General features: G+C 33.3%; 1 protein-coding gene across 6 annotated transcripts in view; it reads right to left on the reverse strand.

Moving 5' to 3' along the window:
* Window positions 1-222: 222 nt before the first annotated feature.
* The window catches only part of UBE2D3 (ubiquitin conjugating enzyme E2 D3), a 28,829-nt gene continuing 9,347 nt past the window's right edge, over window positions 223-19,704 (reverse strand). For all 6 annotated transcript variants that reach the window (XM_039848728.1, XM_039848726.1, XM_039848730.1 and 3 more), the window contains exons 3-8: window positions 13,708-13,771; window positions 13,579-13,610; window positions 7,261-7,338; window positions 6,042-6,147; window positions 3,692-3,785; window positions 223-1,703 (exon numbers count right to left, since the gene is read on the reverse strand). In XM_039848728.1, coding sequence (XP_039704662.1) covers window positions 1,658-1,703; window positions 3,692-3,785; window positions 6,042-6,147; window positions 7,261-7,338; window positions 13,579-13,610; window positions 13,708-13,771 — 420 coding nt within the window. In that variant the 3' untranslated portion in view covers window positions 223-1,657. The remainder of the gene's footprint in view (window positions 1,704-3,691; window positions 3,786-6,041; window positions 6,148-7,260; window positions 7,339-13,578; window positions 13,611-13,707; window positions 13,772-19,704) is intronic.

The raw sequence follows: 19,704 nt of genomic DNA on the forward strand, positions 1-19,704 counted from the left end.
GATTGCACATAAGTGTAAGCAGTGCAAAATGTGGAAGTGGAGAAAAGTCACAGATGTGCTAGAAATTGAATACAGGATTGTAAGAAAGCAATGGACAAATCAAAATAACTAGGGAAAAAAGTGAAACTATACAGTCAGAATTAGGAAGGGTGAAGAATGATAATGCCCTTGTTACTACAGAAGTTAAATTAGTGGCACACATAGCACTTTTCAAACAAAAAATAATCCAATAGCATTGACTTTTATTCATTCATGTTAAGTCACCTGAAATGATATCTGTTGCATTTATATGCTCATTAATGTAAATGGCTAAACAAATCCATTTCAATGGATACTCAATATCCACCATAGTTAAGTCACTTCAACACAGCCTCATGACAACTCCCACACCAAAACAGTACTTTATTTTGTAAATTTTAACCCATCATTACTCCCATGTTATGGTTTTTTCATCTGTCAAGTGTACAAGGTGAAGAAAAAATTTAGTTAGATGGGGGTTGCACCTGGAAAATAAATTTCTTAAACTTCATATACATGTTCAAAACTGCTGGGTCCCAAGTCCACCTATGAACTCCAGGGCTGCCAGTATCAGGTGCAGCAGACTAAAGCTACACTATCCGAATAGCTTATTAATTCTGCATAAATCAGGTCAATCAATGTGTCAACCTGTAACAGACTGTGCACTTTTAACTGAACATGGCAAAATATTCACTCTTTAACTTTACATCATCATTTGATGTCAAACAATGAAGCAAATCCCAACAGTATTTACAAAAACAGCTTTGCATTTACAAAAGATTGTTTCCCATACTGATTAATCCAGGCAGCTAACTCATTGGTTTATGCAACTTTATTGAAGAAAAATAAATCAATTACTAGCAGAGCTATTAGTTGATCACTCATCCATTGACAACTTGCATCATTTATTCAGTGCTATATTAAACAGTGTATTGGAAGATAGATTAACTAATAGCTCCAAGCCTCCTAACAATTTAAATGAAAATTACAAAATGTTTGAGACCCTATTTTGGAATACAAAGGGTGTTTCACTTCCAATTTCCATTCTCTGTAGAACAAGAACAGGTCATTCCTTTATTGACATGCATAAAATACATCACATTTTCTGTTCTGCTGATGCTATTAATTCAATACCAATTCTCCAGCCACATCAGTTATGAGCATAAAGTATATCATGTAACCTCAAATCTCTAACAGTGGAAGGCTTAAACAACTATGGATGCAATTAGAATAATGCTGCTTCCTTTGATGTGACAACTGAGCATCCATCTCCCTCCCCCTCAGATGACTTCTTCAGCATGTTAGAGCAGTGAGGAATGGTTTTAGTCTCATAACCAAGTTAGAGTGAAGACATTGGCCACATAATACACATGCTCCATTTTTAAAAAAATTCTGAATCTTGGGCAACTGTTCTCTTGTAACTACTTTACAGTTTCTAAAAGCAGTTATTGTCCAAAGCTGGAAGAACTTAAGTCTTCTCAGATGAGCATGTGAATGAATGGAGGGAGGTAAACAAAAAAATAAAATTAAAAAAGATGAGGTCTGATAGGGGAGCAGCCGGATAAGAAAATCAAAAAAGGAACAGTAATTTAAAGTTTATTCCAGCTATAATGCAGGTTATTCTGACTTTAAGGTAGCATCACATGGCATACTTCTGAGTCCATTCCCGAGATATTCTGTTGTACCTGTAAATAAAGAATATGTTATTCAAAAGGTTAAAATGAAGAATACTTACTACTTAAAAGGGAATGAAAGACTTCTATTTTACCTTGACTCATCGGTCATTTAATGGCTATAGTTAGAATAAAGCCGACAGGAAGAAACAGCATTGGTACTCAAAGCAATGTGGGAAATGAAAACCTTATGCTTCCAAAACACTAAAAATATTTTAATAAACAATAAAGTGACACTGAGATTGGGGAGGCTAGCAAAAATCACAGAAAGACCTTTTCTCTCCCCTACCACTGAGCTAATTTCTATTACAAATCTATAATTAGTATCCATTCCAACAAATGTTAACATTTAAAAAATTATTTTACAGTTCACCATGGACTTATGTCAGAATAGTATACACATTCTGTATATCTACAGCCATAACACCAGCTAACTAACCATTTTATCTAACTCCTAGACTTTGAGAAGTTACTTGACCTCGGGTAATACCAGAAGAGAAAATGCCTTTGAAACTTAGGCACAGGCAGAAGATTAAGACATTAAAACTACTGATAAAAGAGCGGTAGTTTTCAAGAGGAGGTGGGTGTCAATGGACTGTGTTAATTAGAACCACATGTGTTATTTTTAAATAGTATGGTAATTGGAGCTTGTAACAAACCCCATTTGAGACCAATGAATGGGAATCTCTAGGAATACAACCGAGGGCAACAGACACACAAGCAAGGTTATTTATCACCGGGGAATATCACTAATATTGATAAATGATATCAATTTTTCCCTGTTACACCCATGCCTTGGTCTACTTACCAACAAAAAATATAGTGCTAACCTTAAGAAGTGAATATACATCAAAAGGCGCAGAACTTTTAGATATTTATTTATAGTTTGAACTTGCTAAGATTTTAAACTAGCTTCATTTCAAACCAAGGACTAAACATGATTCAAGCATTTTTCTAAACTTTAACATAGAGAAGTTCTTTCTACCAATTCATGGTTACCACATTCAAGGACACCTTCTCAAAAAGCCAGCGCTTTAAAACAAAGGTTTTGTTTAGCATACATGGAGCCACAAAGTAGAGCTAACACTAATGCATGCATGTCAGTAATAAACATTTAGTTTAGATGCTTAGGCTTAATTGAAAGTTTTCCCTTTATACATTATCCCCTGGCAAAATTTAAACTAAACCACCACATTCCATATAGCATTGGTATAAAGCTTAAAATATACCAATTTTAACATTAAAATTAAACACCATGGTGGTTTGAAAGATACTAAATTTCCATTTCTTACTAATGCTATATAACTGCTTTATCATGCAAAAATACTCTCAAGCAATAATGACTACTTGGTATACTTTCAGGCTAAACAGAGATCAAGCAGTTAAATAGTTTTCAGAAAACTGCCGACATCGGTTACCTTTTGTTAGTTAATACAGTGCCTTAAAGCATGCAGCACTCAAGTGCTGGCAGTACCATGAATAAGCGCACCATAGAGTGCAGATCCTCTTACCCTACAACATAGCGTATTTCTCTGTCCACTCTCTTGCTAACCTATTGTACCTAATTGAACAAGTATACTTGGCATTAATTATAACAATATGAAAGTTATAATAGTGAAGTTGTATATAAAGACAATTCAAATATTTGAGAAATTTAGACCAAATTTTTACAATAGTACCAATATTTTTTTCAAAAACTTAACTGAGGTGAATAATTTGCTTTCTTCTCCAAAACTTAATAATAAAGTGACAGAGTGTTGAACATGTTAGAAATAGAAAACATTTTAGAGGGGTTATTCATTGTCACAAAACTAAAACCTAATAATTTTCAAAAATAGTCCCATTTCAATAACTAGCTTCTGCATTACTTAAACTATTATCTTACCAAAAGTAAGCATCAAGTCTTCTTGGCATTGCCATAACTTACAGCAAAGTATAAGCCTAACTCATTAAGAAAGACAACTTTTTGTATTATTTCCTTAACACTACTACATACTTACTTATCTCTGTCTGTTTTATAGATCCGTGCAATCTCTGGCACTAGGGGGTCATCTGGGTTTGGATCACATAGCAGTGAACAAATGGATAAAAGAACTGCAAGAAAACAAATGTCTGTTACCCAGCATCGAGAATTTGGATAAAGAAAAGTACTTAAAAACACAAATTATACCCACTTATATCAATGAACAGATCATACACATAGAAAAATCAGTAAGAAACAATGGACTGAAATGTCATATTAGTCAGATGAACTTAATGGGTATTTACAGAAAGTTTAATCCAAAAACTGCAGAATACATTCTTTTTAAATGCACATGGCCCATTCTCTAGGACAGATTACATGTCAAGCCACAAGAACAGTCTCAAATTGAAGACTGAAATTTTATCAAGCATCTTTTCCAAATGCGATGGTATGAAACTAGAAATCAAGTAAAACCACATATTATAACCTCAATCTTCAAAAGTTTTTTATTAGTTTAGATCTTAATTTCAACGAGACAAAGCTTTACAGAGATTTTGCTTCATAGGAGACAAGCTCCTGGTAAATAAGAAATGCTACAAATTGAGCTCTGTTGGGGTCTAGTACTGACTAGTTATAAAAATACTGCCAAACTCAAGAGTTCTGAGATCACCAAATAATGCCATAGTAGTTTATTGTTATTTTTAAAAAACGAGTGGCATTAGAATTTAATCACTTGAGTTTCTTGGTACTCTGAGGAGAAAAAAAAAAACTTTAATTAAAAGAACATTTGGGTAATATCTGTACCATAATATTCTTAGCTGTGAGATAATCCTGCTCTCAATTTTCACAAAAACTCCCAATTGCTCCAATGACTGTGTTATTTCCTTGAATTGATAAGATAGAGGCAATATCCCCAAGAGTATTGACAAAATGAAAAAATGCCAACATCTATTACCAAGTGAGCCTTCAACTCTAGCTCTTACCCTAACCTATTCAACAAAGATGCCAAGCTTCATGGAACATGTATCTAATTCATTTTGAATGCCTTTTATGTGCCAGACATTGTACAAGGTGCTATCGTATTTTAAGTTATAAAAGCCTCAAGTGGGTAGGACAATCTTCAGATGAAGACAAAACATGCCATAAAATAAGACAACATTAATGTAACATATTACAGCAAATATAATTTTAAACCCAAGTGTGGGGGGATGCATAAAACTCAACCTACACTTACAGAAACAGTGTTTAGTATTATACTGCATTCCCACCAGCAAAAACAAACAAGAAAACAAAAAAAACAAACAAACAAACAAAAAAACAAACAAAAAAAACAACACCTGGAGGCTAGTATTAAGGTATTCTTAATACTAGATATGTGGTATTAAGAGTCTTATTTGAAAGGAAACTGAAATGTATCCAAGAGAGTGAAAAACAGGTCTAAAATTATGTTACACTTAGAACAATTATGAAAGCATTACTCAGTTTCCCTTTCTCTCCCCTCAAAAGTGGTTCTAGTCAAGTAAAAGTTTGGGAAATGCTACACTGCCCTTAGGAGATTCAACTGTATTGTACAAGCTTATGGAAGAAATGTCCTGGCCTTAGAACCCTATTTCACTTAGAATTTACCATACTTATAGAAATCATAAGTTTTTTTTGTAAAATACCATGAACTATTCCAAGAAACAATGTGAGGATGCTAAAGTTAACTGCTATCCTCAAATGTCTATAAATGTCATAATCAATAACATTAAAAGCCTAATTTTGTGTACCTAAGGAATGCTAGGCCAATACCAAGAAATACTTGAAGGCAGACTTCTTTCCCATTAAGTAGTTCTGTGGTGGTAATTTTAAATGGATCCCTATTAAAAGTAGAAGAGCAGTATTGCTCTAAGGACATTTCCAAGACTAATTTTAGACTGTTATTAAGTAGGAACAACATACCATGTTCACACAACACCTAACTAAAGGTTTTTTTTAAAAATGGCTTTTTATCTAAAAAACATGTAAACACAGAAAAGCAAAACCAAAATTTCTTGCAATGGAAACCTTAAGATTTAAAAATTTAACTTTAGAGATATTGTTTTAGTTAAAAGACAAAAAGCAAGTGAGATGTGCAAGTGGCTTGGGATTAAAAACTACTACAGAAATCAATTAAAATAAACTTTGCTTTTATTATTTGATGTTATTTGCAAATAATACCAATATCCTAGTTTTAACTGCTGCCCACAAATTTCTCTAATCAATACTGCTAAAATAGCAAAAATGGTATAACTTTTTATTCCTTCCCCGAAAAGTTGGCATAATACTCAAAGTAGCCCCCACCAATGAAAGTCCTTTAACTATTAGAAAATCAGAGCAGCTCAAGACTTTCTTTAAAAGTATTTTACCTTTAGAAATAGTTAAAGCAGGAGACCACTGTGATCTTAGAATATCGAGACAAATGCTGCCATTACTGTTAATATTTGGATGATAAATTCTTGTTGTAAATGCAACCTAAAATAAATTAAAAACCTTTAAGTATTTTTCCCAAATGAAAACAAGCATTCTAAACTTATAGAAGACTTCTAGCAAGGTTTAAAATAACTGCCACAATTAAAAAGTCAAATAGCTAAAACCTAATTCATACATATAAAAAAACCAAAAATTACAGAAACTGGCTTTTATATTCTGACCGAAATCCCCCAGGGGCCCCCTCTTTTTAACTAAAATAGAAAATATAACTTTAGGGCAAAAATGTTATTCTCAATGATATGGTGGAATATTCTGAAGGTTAACTTTGGCCCTACCACATCAAAATTATCACAGAGCAATTGGAAGGGTATTTTGATTGTAACATTCATCTAAAAAATCTTTAAAAAACAAAGTGCTAAATGTAAACCAAAATTTATAGACCAGTTCATTTAAGATTATTGTTACAAAGGTATGTATTTGAGTCTACATTTCTACTGTACATGGTGAAGATGGTTATAGTCAAGTGCCAATGTTCTATGTATATATTACCTTCTAGTTATTCACATACGTTGAATTTGTGTATATTGCTCCGAAAAGTCAAGGACCATATACATGTTTTTAATACTTGTAAACCAGGCCACCTCAGTGCATTAAGCAACTCTAAGTTTTGATAGATTTGTTCAGTTATGTATGCAAGCTCAACCCTCAAAATGGTTAGTCTAAGCCTCAACACAAATTTAAGTTGCAGTAATATGTGCAAATGCATACTGAAGTCAAATATTTGAAGCCTACTATTACAAGACACTAAGGTTAATAATCCAAATCTGTATAAACACAGTAATAAAGTGAGGGAGAGAATCCAGAGTATATTTGAGCTTTGCAACATTGAGGATAAGGCAATTCTTATCTCCATTTACAAAGGTCAAATCCAGATCTAGTTGCTCTTTTAACTAAAGGTCAAGTCAGCATTCCATATCAATGACTCAATTCAATATATGTAACCAGCTTCAATTATTCTTATTCATTATATATATATGTATACACACACACACCAACTTAATCTTAACTATGCAGAAGCCTAATTTGTAAGAATGCTCTATTCCTCTGAAATAAAGAACAAATCTATAGTAACAGATTTTGGAAGAAAATACTTGCCTTAGGTGGTTTGAAGGGGTAATCTGTAGGAAAATGAATTGTCAAAAAGAATACACCGCCTTGATATGGGCTGTCATTCTGTGAAAAGAAAAATATGCTTAACCGATACTTAAAATATTATTGCTAAATAATCCATTACATTTCTATTTTCTAAGTATTTCCCTATCATGAACCAAAATTACTTACTATTTACACTGTAATAAGGGTCTAAATTACTCCAAAATTCAGTTCATGTTAATGGAAAAAACAATCAAAATTTACTGTAGAACACGAACTCTAATTTACTTAGATCTCATTTTACATAAGTCACCGAAAAATTTTAAAAATGATCCAGAAACACAGTGTTCTAGCTCCTCATTCTCACAAAGGAAAAGTATATTAAGCAATAAAATCTACATACAGTATTGTGTATCGAACTATAACTTCAAAATAAGTTCTTACATTTGTAGAATGACAGCCATATAATATATACAACTGGCGTTGTACCTCTCAATAGGACATTCTGGCCACTTGGCAAACCAACAGGAGAAAGAGAACAAAAACCAAATAGGATTTTAGACAGTTTAATTCCCAAATTGGCTCCTCAAAATTCTCATTCAAAACCATGGAAGTTTTTTCTTCAAAAGCATACTGAATTCAGATTACTAGATATGGAAAGCAACGTGGAATGTTTTTCCATTTCAATAGAAAACTAGCAATACTCTTTCACTTTTGCCATTTTGCTCATTATAATTTGAGTATAAAGAACTCCCTTAGCAAATAATTATATAATTTAGCATGAAGCAATATTTGGGACTTAAAGAGGTGTCTTAGGTGTACAAATGACGTATGACAGAACCAGTATTCAAGCTAGATTGTATGAAAACCACTGATCAACACCAAAGAGTGATGACGGAAGTCAGTGACCTAGTTAAGAAAATACGAAATCATTTAACTGCCTATCCACCCCGCTCCATTAGAGAATATGTATATAGTGCTAAAAAATAACCTTTCAATATGCCCATTCTGGATATCGGGCAAACAAAAACTTTTACAGGTCTGACACTTTAATATAGCTCATTTAATCCCCAGCCCTCCATAAAATGAAACACTATTAATTTAATCAATCTAACCCCCTTTTATATACTAGGTGTATATATATAAGGGACATACAGAACAATTTATCTTGATGGGCTTACAGTCTGGTAGAGATATGCAATGAAATGTTAGAGATATGCAATGAAATGTTACAGATATGAAAAACAGGGTGTACTTGTGTTTAAAACAGAAAGGTCAATTTACAGATGAATTAAATTCAAAGAAACATACGACTAGCAAATGGAAGAGCTAGAATTTAAATTGAGTCCCTTCTACTCCAAACTCCCTTTCACTTCGTCTACAGAATTTTAATTCAAAAAACAGACTGGAAAGCAGCATCTGAGAAGTATAGAAAAAATAAAGCAAAGCACCAGAATGTGAAACAGATTTATCAGATTAACAGATCTTTGTTAATACAGCTACATTCACTAGGAATAGATGCTGCAAACAGCATAGTTTTATAAAATAAGCTAATACTGAAGATCAGTATTTGTACTGCGTAAAATAACTTAAAAGTAATCCTAAAAACTTTTTTATAGCCCAATTCCAAAAGTTCTGTTTAAGCTTCTTCATTCAATGTTATCTGCTGTCAAGTGTTATATCTAACTGCTTCTGAATAAAGGCAATCTAATGAGATTTTAAGCAAAGCCAAATTTCATTTCGCTTGTTCAAAAAAAGAACTGATAAAATAAAAATATTTCAAATGTTACAATTTAACATTAAAACTCCAAAGAGGAAAAACTGGTAAAACGACTGGATCCAGAAGTAACTAAACTACGCCATCTAAAAAATTGAGGTTCTATCAAATCTACCATAAACTGACAGCAAAGGGAAAATACAACAAAGAAAAACAAAACATTTAATCATTTTGATCATTAAATCGACCCAAATTTTACAGTCTCTTGAACTAGCCTCCTCTCCTTTATGCCTGCCACTACTACCTTAGCTCAAGTCCCTCCTTATCTGTGGTTTCACTTTCCGCAATTTTAGTTACCTGCTGTAAGAAAATATTAAGTGGAAAATTCAAGAAACAACCAATTCATAAGTTTAGAATCGCATGCCATTTGTGAAACATCCCTTTGTATAGTATACAATGGCTCTGTATGCTCCCTGCCTGTTAGTCACTTAGCAGCCATTCTGGTTATCAGATACTGTCACAGGATCTCAGTACTTGTGTTCAAGTAACCCTTACTTAATAATGACTCCAAAGGGCAAAAGTAGTGATGATGGCAATTCGGATATGCCAAAGAGAAGCCATTAAGCATTTCCTTTTAAGCAAAAAGGTATGTATAGTACTGGTATTTTGAGAAAGCCCACATTCACATAACTTTTATTACAGTATACTGTTATAACTGTTCTATTTTATTATTACTAATCTCTTACTGTGCCTAATCTATAAATCAAACTTTATCATAGATATGTATGTATAGGGTTCGGTACTATCCATGACTTCAGGCATCTACTGGGGGTCTTGGAATGTATCCCCCTCCCATGGATAAGCGGTGAGACGCCTCTGTATTTTTTGTCCACCATTATGGCAATGGTTTACTACTGGTATTCCTGCTTACACTGACTTTCTTCTCCAATTTATTCCTCACCCTATTTTTAAGATACAAATTACTCCCCTGCTTGAAATCTAGCACAGCATTCAAGATAAAAGGGCAAACTCCTAAGCACACAAGGTGCTTTATGATCTGGTTCCCACCAATCTAGTCTCATCTTCCACCAGAATATGCTCTCTTCACTGCAAATAAAGGAAGTATGTATGTTTCACATTTCTTTTTCCCTACTATATTTTTCCCCCTACTTGAAACACTCTTATCTGTGTCCTCATCTTCTTTACCTTCAGGATGGTACCGAAATACAGCCTTCTCTTTAGTCCAATCTGCTGGCTGTCCTCTTATATCTCCCCTTCTGTATAGTTACTATTACCTAACATACTTATTATTTATACTTCACTCTTCTACTAGACCACAATGGTTCTTAAAGAGTACGGTACAGAAGGTAAGAGTTTTTTCTATCATTAGACTTTGCAGGAAATGACAACACACTTAACATAAATTGAAAAATATAACACTTAAGGGACCAATAAAACATACCAATGAACCAATTATTTCCTTTCAGATGGTTTTAATATCTGATTTGCCTAGGCTGCTAAATGTTACATTATTCACAGTTATGGTACAGGCATAACTCTTTTCACAGTACTTCACAATGTTGCCTTTTAAAATTTTTTTTTAAACAAAGCTAAGACCCTTCACCAGCAAAAAGATTACAACTCACTTTACTGCAATACTCGCTTTATTGCTATGGTCTGGAACTGAACTTGCAATACCTCCAAGATATGCTTATACTTTCTTCTATGGTCATAGATAAGGTGTAGTCTATGTTAATGTGGTTCTCCAAATAATTTCAAAATATCTTTTTGCCAGTTCCCATTTCCAATTACAGAAAAACCAAGCAGGTAAATATCAGAAATAATAGGTAAGGAATTTCTCAATGCCTCAATTCTCAACAGGAATTGCCCTTAATATAGTACAGGAAACCAAATAGTTTAAAAACGACATAACTAGCAATGCTGTCAATTCTTTCAAAGGTTTAGTTTTTATGAGTATTTGTGCTTCCAAAGTATCTTAAATTCAAAAATGCCAGCATATACAATTATTACAACCAAGAATTTTTGCCTCCTAACTTTAATGATCAAGAGCCATTTCTTGACTACAATCGACTAAAATTCAAGTTACTCTGAACTAAAACTTAAATTAGATGCTCCATTCCTTAGAAAGTCAGGAATCTTTAGTTCTGTAGCACTGCCATCACTTTGACCTAAGAAATACTCCAAAGCAAAAGTAATTTTGTTACCACTTTTCTTTCAGCAAATCTGCAATTATGGGTTGTTACGTCACCAGTGGCCCTGTTTTGGGTCACACATGCATTCCACACAGGATAGGCATACTACCAAAATGAGGTAATATTTTATCTAATCAAATGGTGCTGTTCTGACACAAAGATGCAATCAAAAGCCCAAAGAACATTAGTTATTTCATGAATAATTCCACAGTAAAGATAATCATTAGCTATTTACAAGCTGACAAGCTTACTTATAAAGAGCACAATAAAATCTGTATTTTGGGTAAGTTTTTATAACCTTTGACTCCTTCCTGAAATTATCCAGTGAGAATTAACTTTCCTAGAAAACAAATACATTTCAGGGAATAATGCTAACCAAAGAAAAACTCTGCAGTTGTGGTATAAATATATATTTTGTGTTTGTTAATAAGAGAATATAATATTTAAGTAGTTCTGAAATCAAATATTTGTTTTTAAAAGTAGAAAACTGCTAGTCATTAATGTGCATTAAAAGGTTGCTGGAAAAAAACTTAGCAAGAAATGGCCATAATCTGAAATATATATAAAACAAACAAAAAATATTTTCTTAATACTGTAGGTATTTATTTCCTTACCTTTTGGAAAGGAACAGTTCAATTAAAGTCTCGAAAGTCAAGCATGAAAACACCACTAATTTTAAGAGCTGGTTTATTATGTACACCATCCAATTAGAAGTCTTGATTACCAGCTCTTTCATACTTTATTAGTACTGATAACTAATTTATGAGACTATCTTAAAGCACTCTCTGAATCAAAGATGAACTTTATTTGGTACAGACACTGTAAAGCATTTTATTAAATTCTTTGCTTTGAAAATTCGTGATCTATATAATGGGAAAAGTCTAAAATAAAAGTTCCAAGCAATTTCAAGTGCCTACAAATCTAGGTAGGCAAAATGAAGTGTACCTGGTAGGAATTGTGGCAGATAACAAACTCCACCTAAAAAAAAGAGAATCAGCTGCTACTCCATCCCAAGCCATTACCGCTTGTGAGAATGAGGGCCTACTCAGACGGTTTTTATGCAAAGATTGCCAACTTTTAAAATACCTCGTGGACCAAACTCGGTAAGCCACTAGTTAACATTAAAAAATCACAATTTTGTTAGCAAAATAAAATTTAAAGCAGTAAAAATAGTTCTTGAGATAAATGTAAACAAATAATCCTGATTTCGTTTTTATTCGGAATAATCCAGACATAATTTAAATTATGTCCTAATTTAATTCACAATCTTCCTACCTGTAGGTCATTTACTCTAACTCAATCATCCCTACTATAATTTCCCATAAATTTCTCCTACTAAGCACTTCATTAACATATCACTTACTGCCCATCTTATCACACTTGTTTTAATTTCCTGTCTCTCACAGGTTTAAGCTCCCTAAATAAAGAGGATTCATGCCTATTATGTTGTTCATTTTTATCTGTAATAGCTGGCACATAGCAAGGGCTCACATTGGTTGAGACAGAAAAAACAGATCAAAGTTACCAAAATCTGAACTGCTGAACAAACACTTGTAGATAACCCATCTGCTGGCTAACTTTTCCAAGGGCATTTCGTCGTTCAGACTTATAAACATCTACTTATTGATCATTATCTCACCTAGCACACTATCACCATCTATGTTGAGATTAAACCATCAAAAAAGAAAGCAGAAAATTCAGTAAGATACACATATAACTTAGAATAGAAATCCTAAAGTGCCTTGCAAGTCAAAAAAACGTTAAGTATTGTGCAAGATACAGTCTTACCCCAGGATGTTTTACTGCGTTCTAATTCTGTGAAATTCTTAGATGGTATCCATAATTCTGAATATTCAATTATCCAGCATATACAGTTTCTTATCTACCCAGGATAGAAAGGAATTTTGCTGTATTCAAAATATCACTTTCTACCTAAAAATATTCAAATTTTGCATAAAACTAAAGTTCTATAAAGAATCAAATAACGAAATAATACAATTAAAGCTAGATTTTGGGCAACTTCCCAAATGGAGTAAGATCGTTGAATAACATTATGGTAGAGCCAGTAAATTAATTGGCTCTACAAATACAACAGGAAGCTCTGTGACAATGCTTTATATTGCTATTAAAGAAAACTAAATTGACGTGAGCAGATATTTGGTAGGTCAGAGATACTATACTCTAGAACCTGAACACAGTAACAGATACATACAGTATCCATAACAAATGACTAATTCATTAAATTATTCTTTCTTTCAAAAGAAGAGTACAACTGGCATATCCAAAACAGAATCACAATAAAAGAAGTCTAAATATTAGGTATAAATTACAACTAGATCGATGTTGGATTTTTCAATTAAAAGGAAAAAATTTTTAATTCTTAATACTTACAGGTCCCATAATTGTGGCTTGCCAATGAAACACTAGGAAAAACAAAAACAAAAAACTCTTATTATTATGTGAAACTGTACAAGCCTTTTTTTGAAATTAGTCATAAAAATCAACTTGAGAGTTACTTACTATCATCCCCAACTGGACCTGCAGAACATTGTGCTGGAGGGTCACGGGCCAAATCACTAAGTTCCTACATCAAGACAGAAAATGATGGGTCATGTAACCGTAAGAGAAAACAAAACTAAAGAGAGTTAACTACCTCCAGTTTTTTTCGCCCTATTCTTTAAGGAACATATTATCACAATTCATATTTTAACAATATGTTTATTAGAAGAGAAAACATAAGTAACCCTAGCACAGTCTCTGGGGTATAGTAAGTGTAGTTATTTAACAGACACACTCAAGACAATCATCTTGGCTAGGGTTCACCAAAGTATATACATACATCGATATGAAAATTATTATATTAACAGCTGTCATCTTAACATACCAAAAAAGTGGTAATCAGATACTTTCATAGCTTAAGAACCTAGACAATACAGCTCTCAACATTCATGATATTTGCTGAACTTCCAGACCATCTCAGAGGCCTTCTTTTTTACTGTCTTAAATCCTGTTCTTTTTGAACCAATTATCCACTGACCTCATTTTTCACTCGAAAAATATCTCATGGTACTAGCTAGGTAGGTACCCCCTTTTTGATTTCCTTAGTCCCTCAACTCAACCTAATTTTATTCAATGTTGAGGAAAACTGCAACTCTGGAAGAACCTAACAGAACTCTGCTCTTAGCAGAACAGGCTGTTTCCACAACTCTACCTGACCTTGTTATTTACCACAAATATGTACTCAGTCCTTCCTTGACTTGTGCATAATAAATCCAGTAAGAAAGTAATTTCTTCACTAGTTTCTTTACAAATTTAAGATAAAAGCTAAATCTACATATACTACATACAAATGCCTATAAAAACATATAGCCCCCGAGATAATAATGGGCTTCTAAGAAAATGCAGGGAATGCAAAACACTGTAGGAAGACTAGAGCAAATTTTTGCCTCTATCAAATGGTCAAAATGTACTTCAGAAATTGGCCAGTTGTTCAAGACTGTCAGTCTAGACACACACCATTAAAAAAAAAAATCAATACAAAGAATTGTTCTTGTGGCAATCGTTTTGCAACATGCATATGTAAAATCATTACTTGTATATTGAAATCCAGTATGTCAATTATATCTCAATAAAACTGTAAAAAACTGTCCTGATAACAGTGCCCATTTGCTTCTGAAACTCATACCACAACTGCTTATAGGTTATCAAAACAGCTAGAGAGCCCAGGATTCACAATGTTAAGATGATGTAAGATCAGAGCAGACCTGTACGCTTGCCTATATAAATATATCCTTGTATGTCCAACATATTAAATAGGAGAAAATTAATTCCAAACATTTTTGATTCTAATCAGTAGAAATTACAGAAACTCATCTCAGAGTAAAACAACTGGTTGTAAGAAACTATGCATGGCTTTAGTTAAAAAACGAAACAAAAAAACCCTTACGAAAATATCAATTAATTGTGAAACAATCAAGTATTTGAAAAACTACGTTTTTTGAGTAAAAAAAGAAATGTACTGGCAACATGAATTAATCAACAATCCATTACTGAGCAAATGATTTTTTCATAGGTTAGATCAAATCTCACCCAGCAATTACGTGTATTCCATGAGCAGCCAGTTTTGTTATAATGGCAATCTACTTTAACACCACCTCAAGGTATATATACTTTAGATAAGAAACAAACACAGTCTTGATAGGAACAGAATTTTCCCACATTCCGAAACTCATAACAAGTTCTATTGTGTAACTGGCCCACCAAAAAGAAAAACCAGAAGCTAACTTAGGCAGTCTAATTCTCTTTCCTTAAGGAAGTTGGATTTAAAAAGTTTATTTTAAGGTTAAAAACATACCGGTTCTAAACCACCCTGCCTCCTTTCCCACAAAAGATCTGAATTTTCAAAAATGCTATTAAAACCCCAATTCAAATGCTCAAACATAGCATCATAAAATCAGGGCACTGAGTATGTATCTCCCTCAATATTATTTCAGTCTGGAGTCTCACTTTTAATTTAACTTAGACCCACTATTTCCTATGCTTACTTCCTCATCTCTAAAATAGCAATGTCTACTTGTACAGAATTTTGAAAAGATAAATGACAGTTAAAGCACTTTGGCATACAATTTAGCACATAATGTACTAGCTACTCAACAAGCAAACATGTAGACCACCCGTCTGGAAGGCAAGATTTCCTCCGTAGGCAAATCATTTATGAAACAAACAAAAAAAAACCTGCTTCACAAATAAACTACTATTATAGCCTTAGCCCATTTAAACCTTTTGCCTATGTGACAAATATTTATGCTTAGCTGTCTATAATGTCATCTAGCAACTATACTACCATGACATGTTATACACTAGCAACACAAGATCAGCAATTCAAGGAATGTTTGTGGATGAGGTTTTAAAGAAACCACATTATTAGCCTGAGTCATATGAAACTACTAATATTTGACTATTTTTGAACTATAGAAACTGCAATTTTATGTGGTCCTACCTAGAAATGTGTGGTAAGCATCTGAATTCAAACATTACCAAAATGAATTTTCTACCTTTATCTACCCCAAATTGTTTTCAATATAACAGACTTATTAAAATTCCTAAAGAAAAACATCTAGCAGTTTTTTTTTTAAATTAAGTTTATTGGGGTAACATTGGTTAATACAATTATATAATTTTCAGGTGTACGTTGTAATTTGACATCTGTATATTCTAATGTGTTTACTACCCAAAGTCCAGTTTTCTTCAGCTAATATATTTGATCCCTTTTCTTTGCCCCTTTAGATGACCTTCACCGCCGCCCCACCGCCGCCCCTATATTTCTTTTGACCCTTCACCTCCTCCTACTCTCTCCCCTACCCTCTGGTAACCACTAGTCTATAGTCCATATCCATGAATCTTTGTCCTGTTCCTTTGTTGCTTTTAGGTTTATATCCCACATATAAGTGACCTCATGTGATTTTCAACTTTTTCTGTCTGGCTTATTTCTCTTAGTATGATTATCTCGAGGTCCATCCATGTTGTAGCAAATGGCAGTATTTCATCTCTTCTTATGACTGAGTAATATTCCATTGTATATATGTATAGCAGTTATTTTTAATTAAAAACCAATTTGATGATGGTTGGTCTAACAAAATACCCAACTGATATTGAAACAATGTCATTACAAATAAAAGTTCAGGAATCTATAAAGTTGACCTACATCCTACTTGAAATTTACACGTTTTAATTATGAAGAATGCAAGAAAATAGTTCTTATAAAAGAAATGAGTTTTCCTGCACGCTGATATTTATAAATCACTAAGCCTTTATGTTGGCATTATCACTCTTTTAGAGTGAAGGTATAATTTTTGCTAGTTAGCACCGAATTTCAGCTCTTTACTCTTGTAACTGCAGGTTCTTTTATCTCTCGGATAATTTCTAAATACCTTATTTTCCAAGTTCTCCATGACCAAGACATCTCTGAAGTAATAATCAAAAATTAAAATCCGGCCAATTAACTTATGTACTAAAATCTACTTTAAATTCAACACTGAAAAATGACCTAAGTAACTTTAAGAATCAAAACAGGTCTTTTAAATCAGGTACCAGCACTTTCTTCTAAGATACCAAATAACTGTCATGACATTATTACACCCATAGCATAAGCAAATAAGATACAAGAATATCTTAGCAGGGGAAAAAAAATATGAGAAAAAGCATAGTAATGAGTTATCTTAGATGCTCTTCTATGTAGCAGACATTTCGCTTACTCAATAAACCATCTTTTACCCTGCTTTCATGGAAATACTTTTCCTTTACTCCAAACATGTAACTGTAGTATTGGGTGATTGTCAGCTACCAAAAACCAGTTACTCAGGACTAATCATATAATTTTGCTCCTTCAGCCTCAATGATTAGCCCTGAGTTGGAAAGTAACATGAGCTGGAATGGGACTTGATCAGTCTTCCATCCATCCTTGCCCAAGATTTTTCAAAATGAAGCTGGAAGGGACAATTCTTCCTTCTCTAATTAGGAGCTGTAAAGATGTGACCAAGAGTTGTTGGCAGGCATGTACCCTGAATTTACATGGTGAATCCAAACAAAGAGAGATCACACTGGGTGGCAGAGATAGCAAAGAGCTGACTTGGCAAATAGATAGGCAAGTTCAGTCCCTGAGGTTGTTGCTAGCTATGGTACCTATAGCTAGCTATTCCCTTAATTGTAACTACTCCAGTTTCCTTCCAATAAATCCAAGAAAAGAAAAAAAAAAAACCAAGAGGAGAGACCCACTGTAAGCAGAGTGCTATTGGGACACATATTTTATCCCACTAAAACACAATGTAAGGTGCAAGTCTGGCTAAATAAACATGTAAGAAATCTAAATGAAGTCTTAAAATTAAACAAGAGGGAGCAGAGAGAAGTCATGTGTCTAGGAAAGATTTAACTTTCAATCTAATCACAGAAACTATAGGTTAACTTAAATCTACTTCTAAAATGTAAAGTTATTAGCTAAAGTTTTACCATCAAAACATTTATTCATTATATAAAGACTGTCTTTTTGGTGTCAAGCATGTTAGTCTGAATATACCAAGCTAAAATATCAATGCCTCCCCCAACAGACTGAGCTAATAGAAAGTAGACACAATGGAAAAACAAAAAATATTGAGCTGATAGAAAGTAGGCATAATGGAAAAACAAAAAATATTTCAACTACCTAAAATACTTAAAACAAAGGTATTCAAATGCTTTGTGAATCCTGAAAAGGTAACCACTAACTTTGCCTGGGTTTAAAAGTGACATTAGAGCTAGGTCCTGATGGAGGAATAAGCAATCTAAGTAGACAAACTCATTCAAAGGTAGGGGTGTAAAAGAACACAAGTTGTAAAAATTTGTTTGTAGTGTAGTATATACCAGAGACACAACAGTGTACAGGTAAGGGAGTAGCAGATATAACCAGAAAAGTTAATCAGGGCTAGATCTTTTGAGAGCCTTGACTATTATGCCAAAGACTATCTCTAAGGCAATGAGAAATCAGTGATACTTTTTAAGCAGGAATAAGGCAAATCAGATTTTGTTTTTTTTTTTAACATACTAGCAGTATTACACCATAAGTGATTTTTTATTTTTTTTAAATTAAGTCATATCCTGGAAGCACCCATGTATCTGTGTATTCAGCTTGATAATTAAGTAAAGTTTAATATTTTCACTATACTTCCTTCAGATTTAAGAAAAGCTGCAGGTATCACTGAATAGCTCTCATGTATTCCCTAAGATTATCTCGAATTTGGTTTCTGCCATTTCTCCACTTTCATACAGTACTATATATCTAAGAACATATAGCATTGTTTTGCAGGTTTTCAAATTTTAAGTACTATAAAACTAGACATATCATTCAGAACATTGGCTCTTAACACTATTTGTAACTAGGATTTCTAAGAATCTGATGAACTGCCAACCCTCTATCCCCTAAAATACACATATGCCCCCACAAAACTCTACTTAATTTGTGGGGTATCAGACCCTCCTCACACCCATGTTGTAGGAATCCCTACAGAAGAGTAGATAACTACAGTAATTTAGTTGAGACAAGAACATGAACTAAGTCACTGGGGATAAAAAATAATTTTAAATACCAAGCCTTTTACCCTTAAACTACCTTATGGAAATAGGCCTTATTTCCACTTTACATTAGAGGTCCTTACTAGAAGGAAGGAAAACCTGAGTTTATGTAGGACATGCTAAGCTCCAGGATGGGTAGTAGGAAAGCAAAGCAGGGTAACTACCAGACAACTTGAAAAATAGGTCTAGGGATAGTTTGCAAAAAGACTACTTTCTCAAAAGGGTGTTCTCACATCAAAGATGTATCCAAGTTAAAGAATCTGATATGGCATTTAGCAAACTGGAGGAAAAAAGTTCAACTGCATCAACCCAACTCTATTCTACTTTAGAAATAAATGCCCTAGATTGTACAAAATATGGAAAACCGATGTTTTCTTAGGATCAGTTCCTCTGTAACTATTCACTGTTAATTCG

The sequence above is a fragment of the Pteropus medius genome, unplaced genomic scaffold (assembly GCF_902729225.1).
Source record: "Pteropus medius unplaced genomic scaffold, Ma_sr-lr_union100, whole genome shotgun sequence".
Taxonomy (NCBI): Eukaryota; Metazoa; Chordata; class Mammalia; order Chiroptera; family Pteropodidae; genus Pteropus; species Pteropus medius.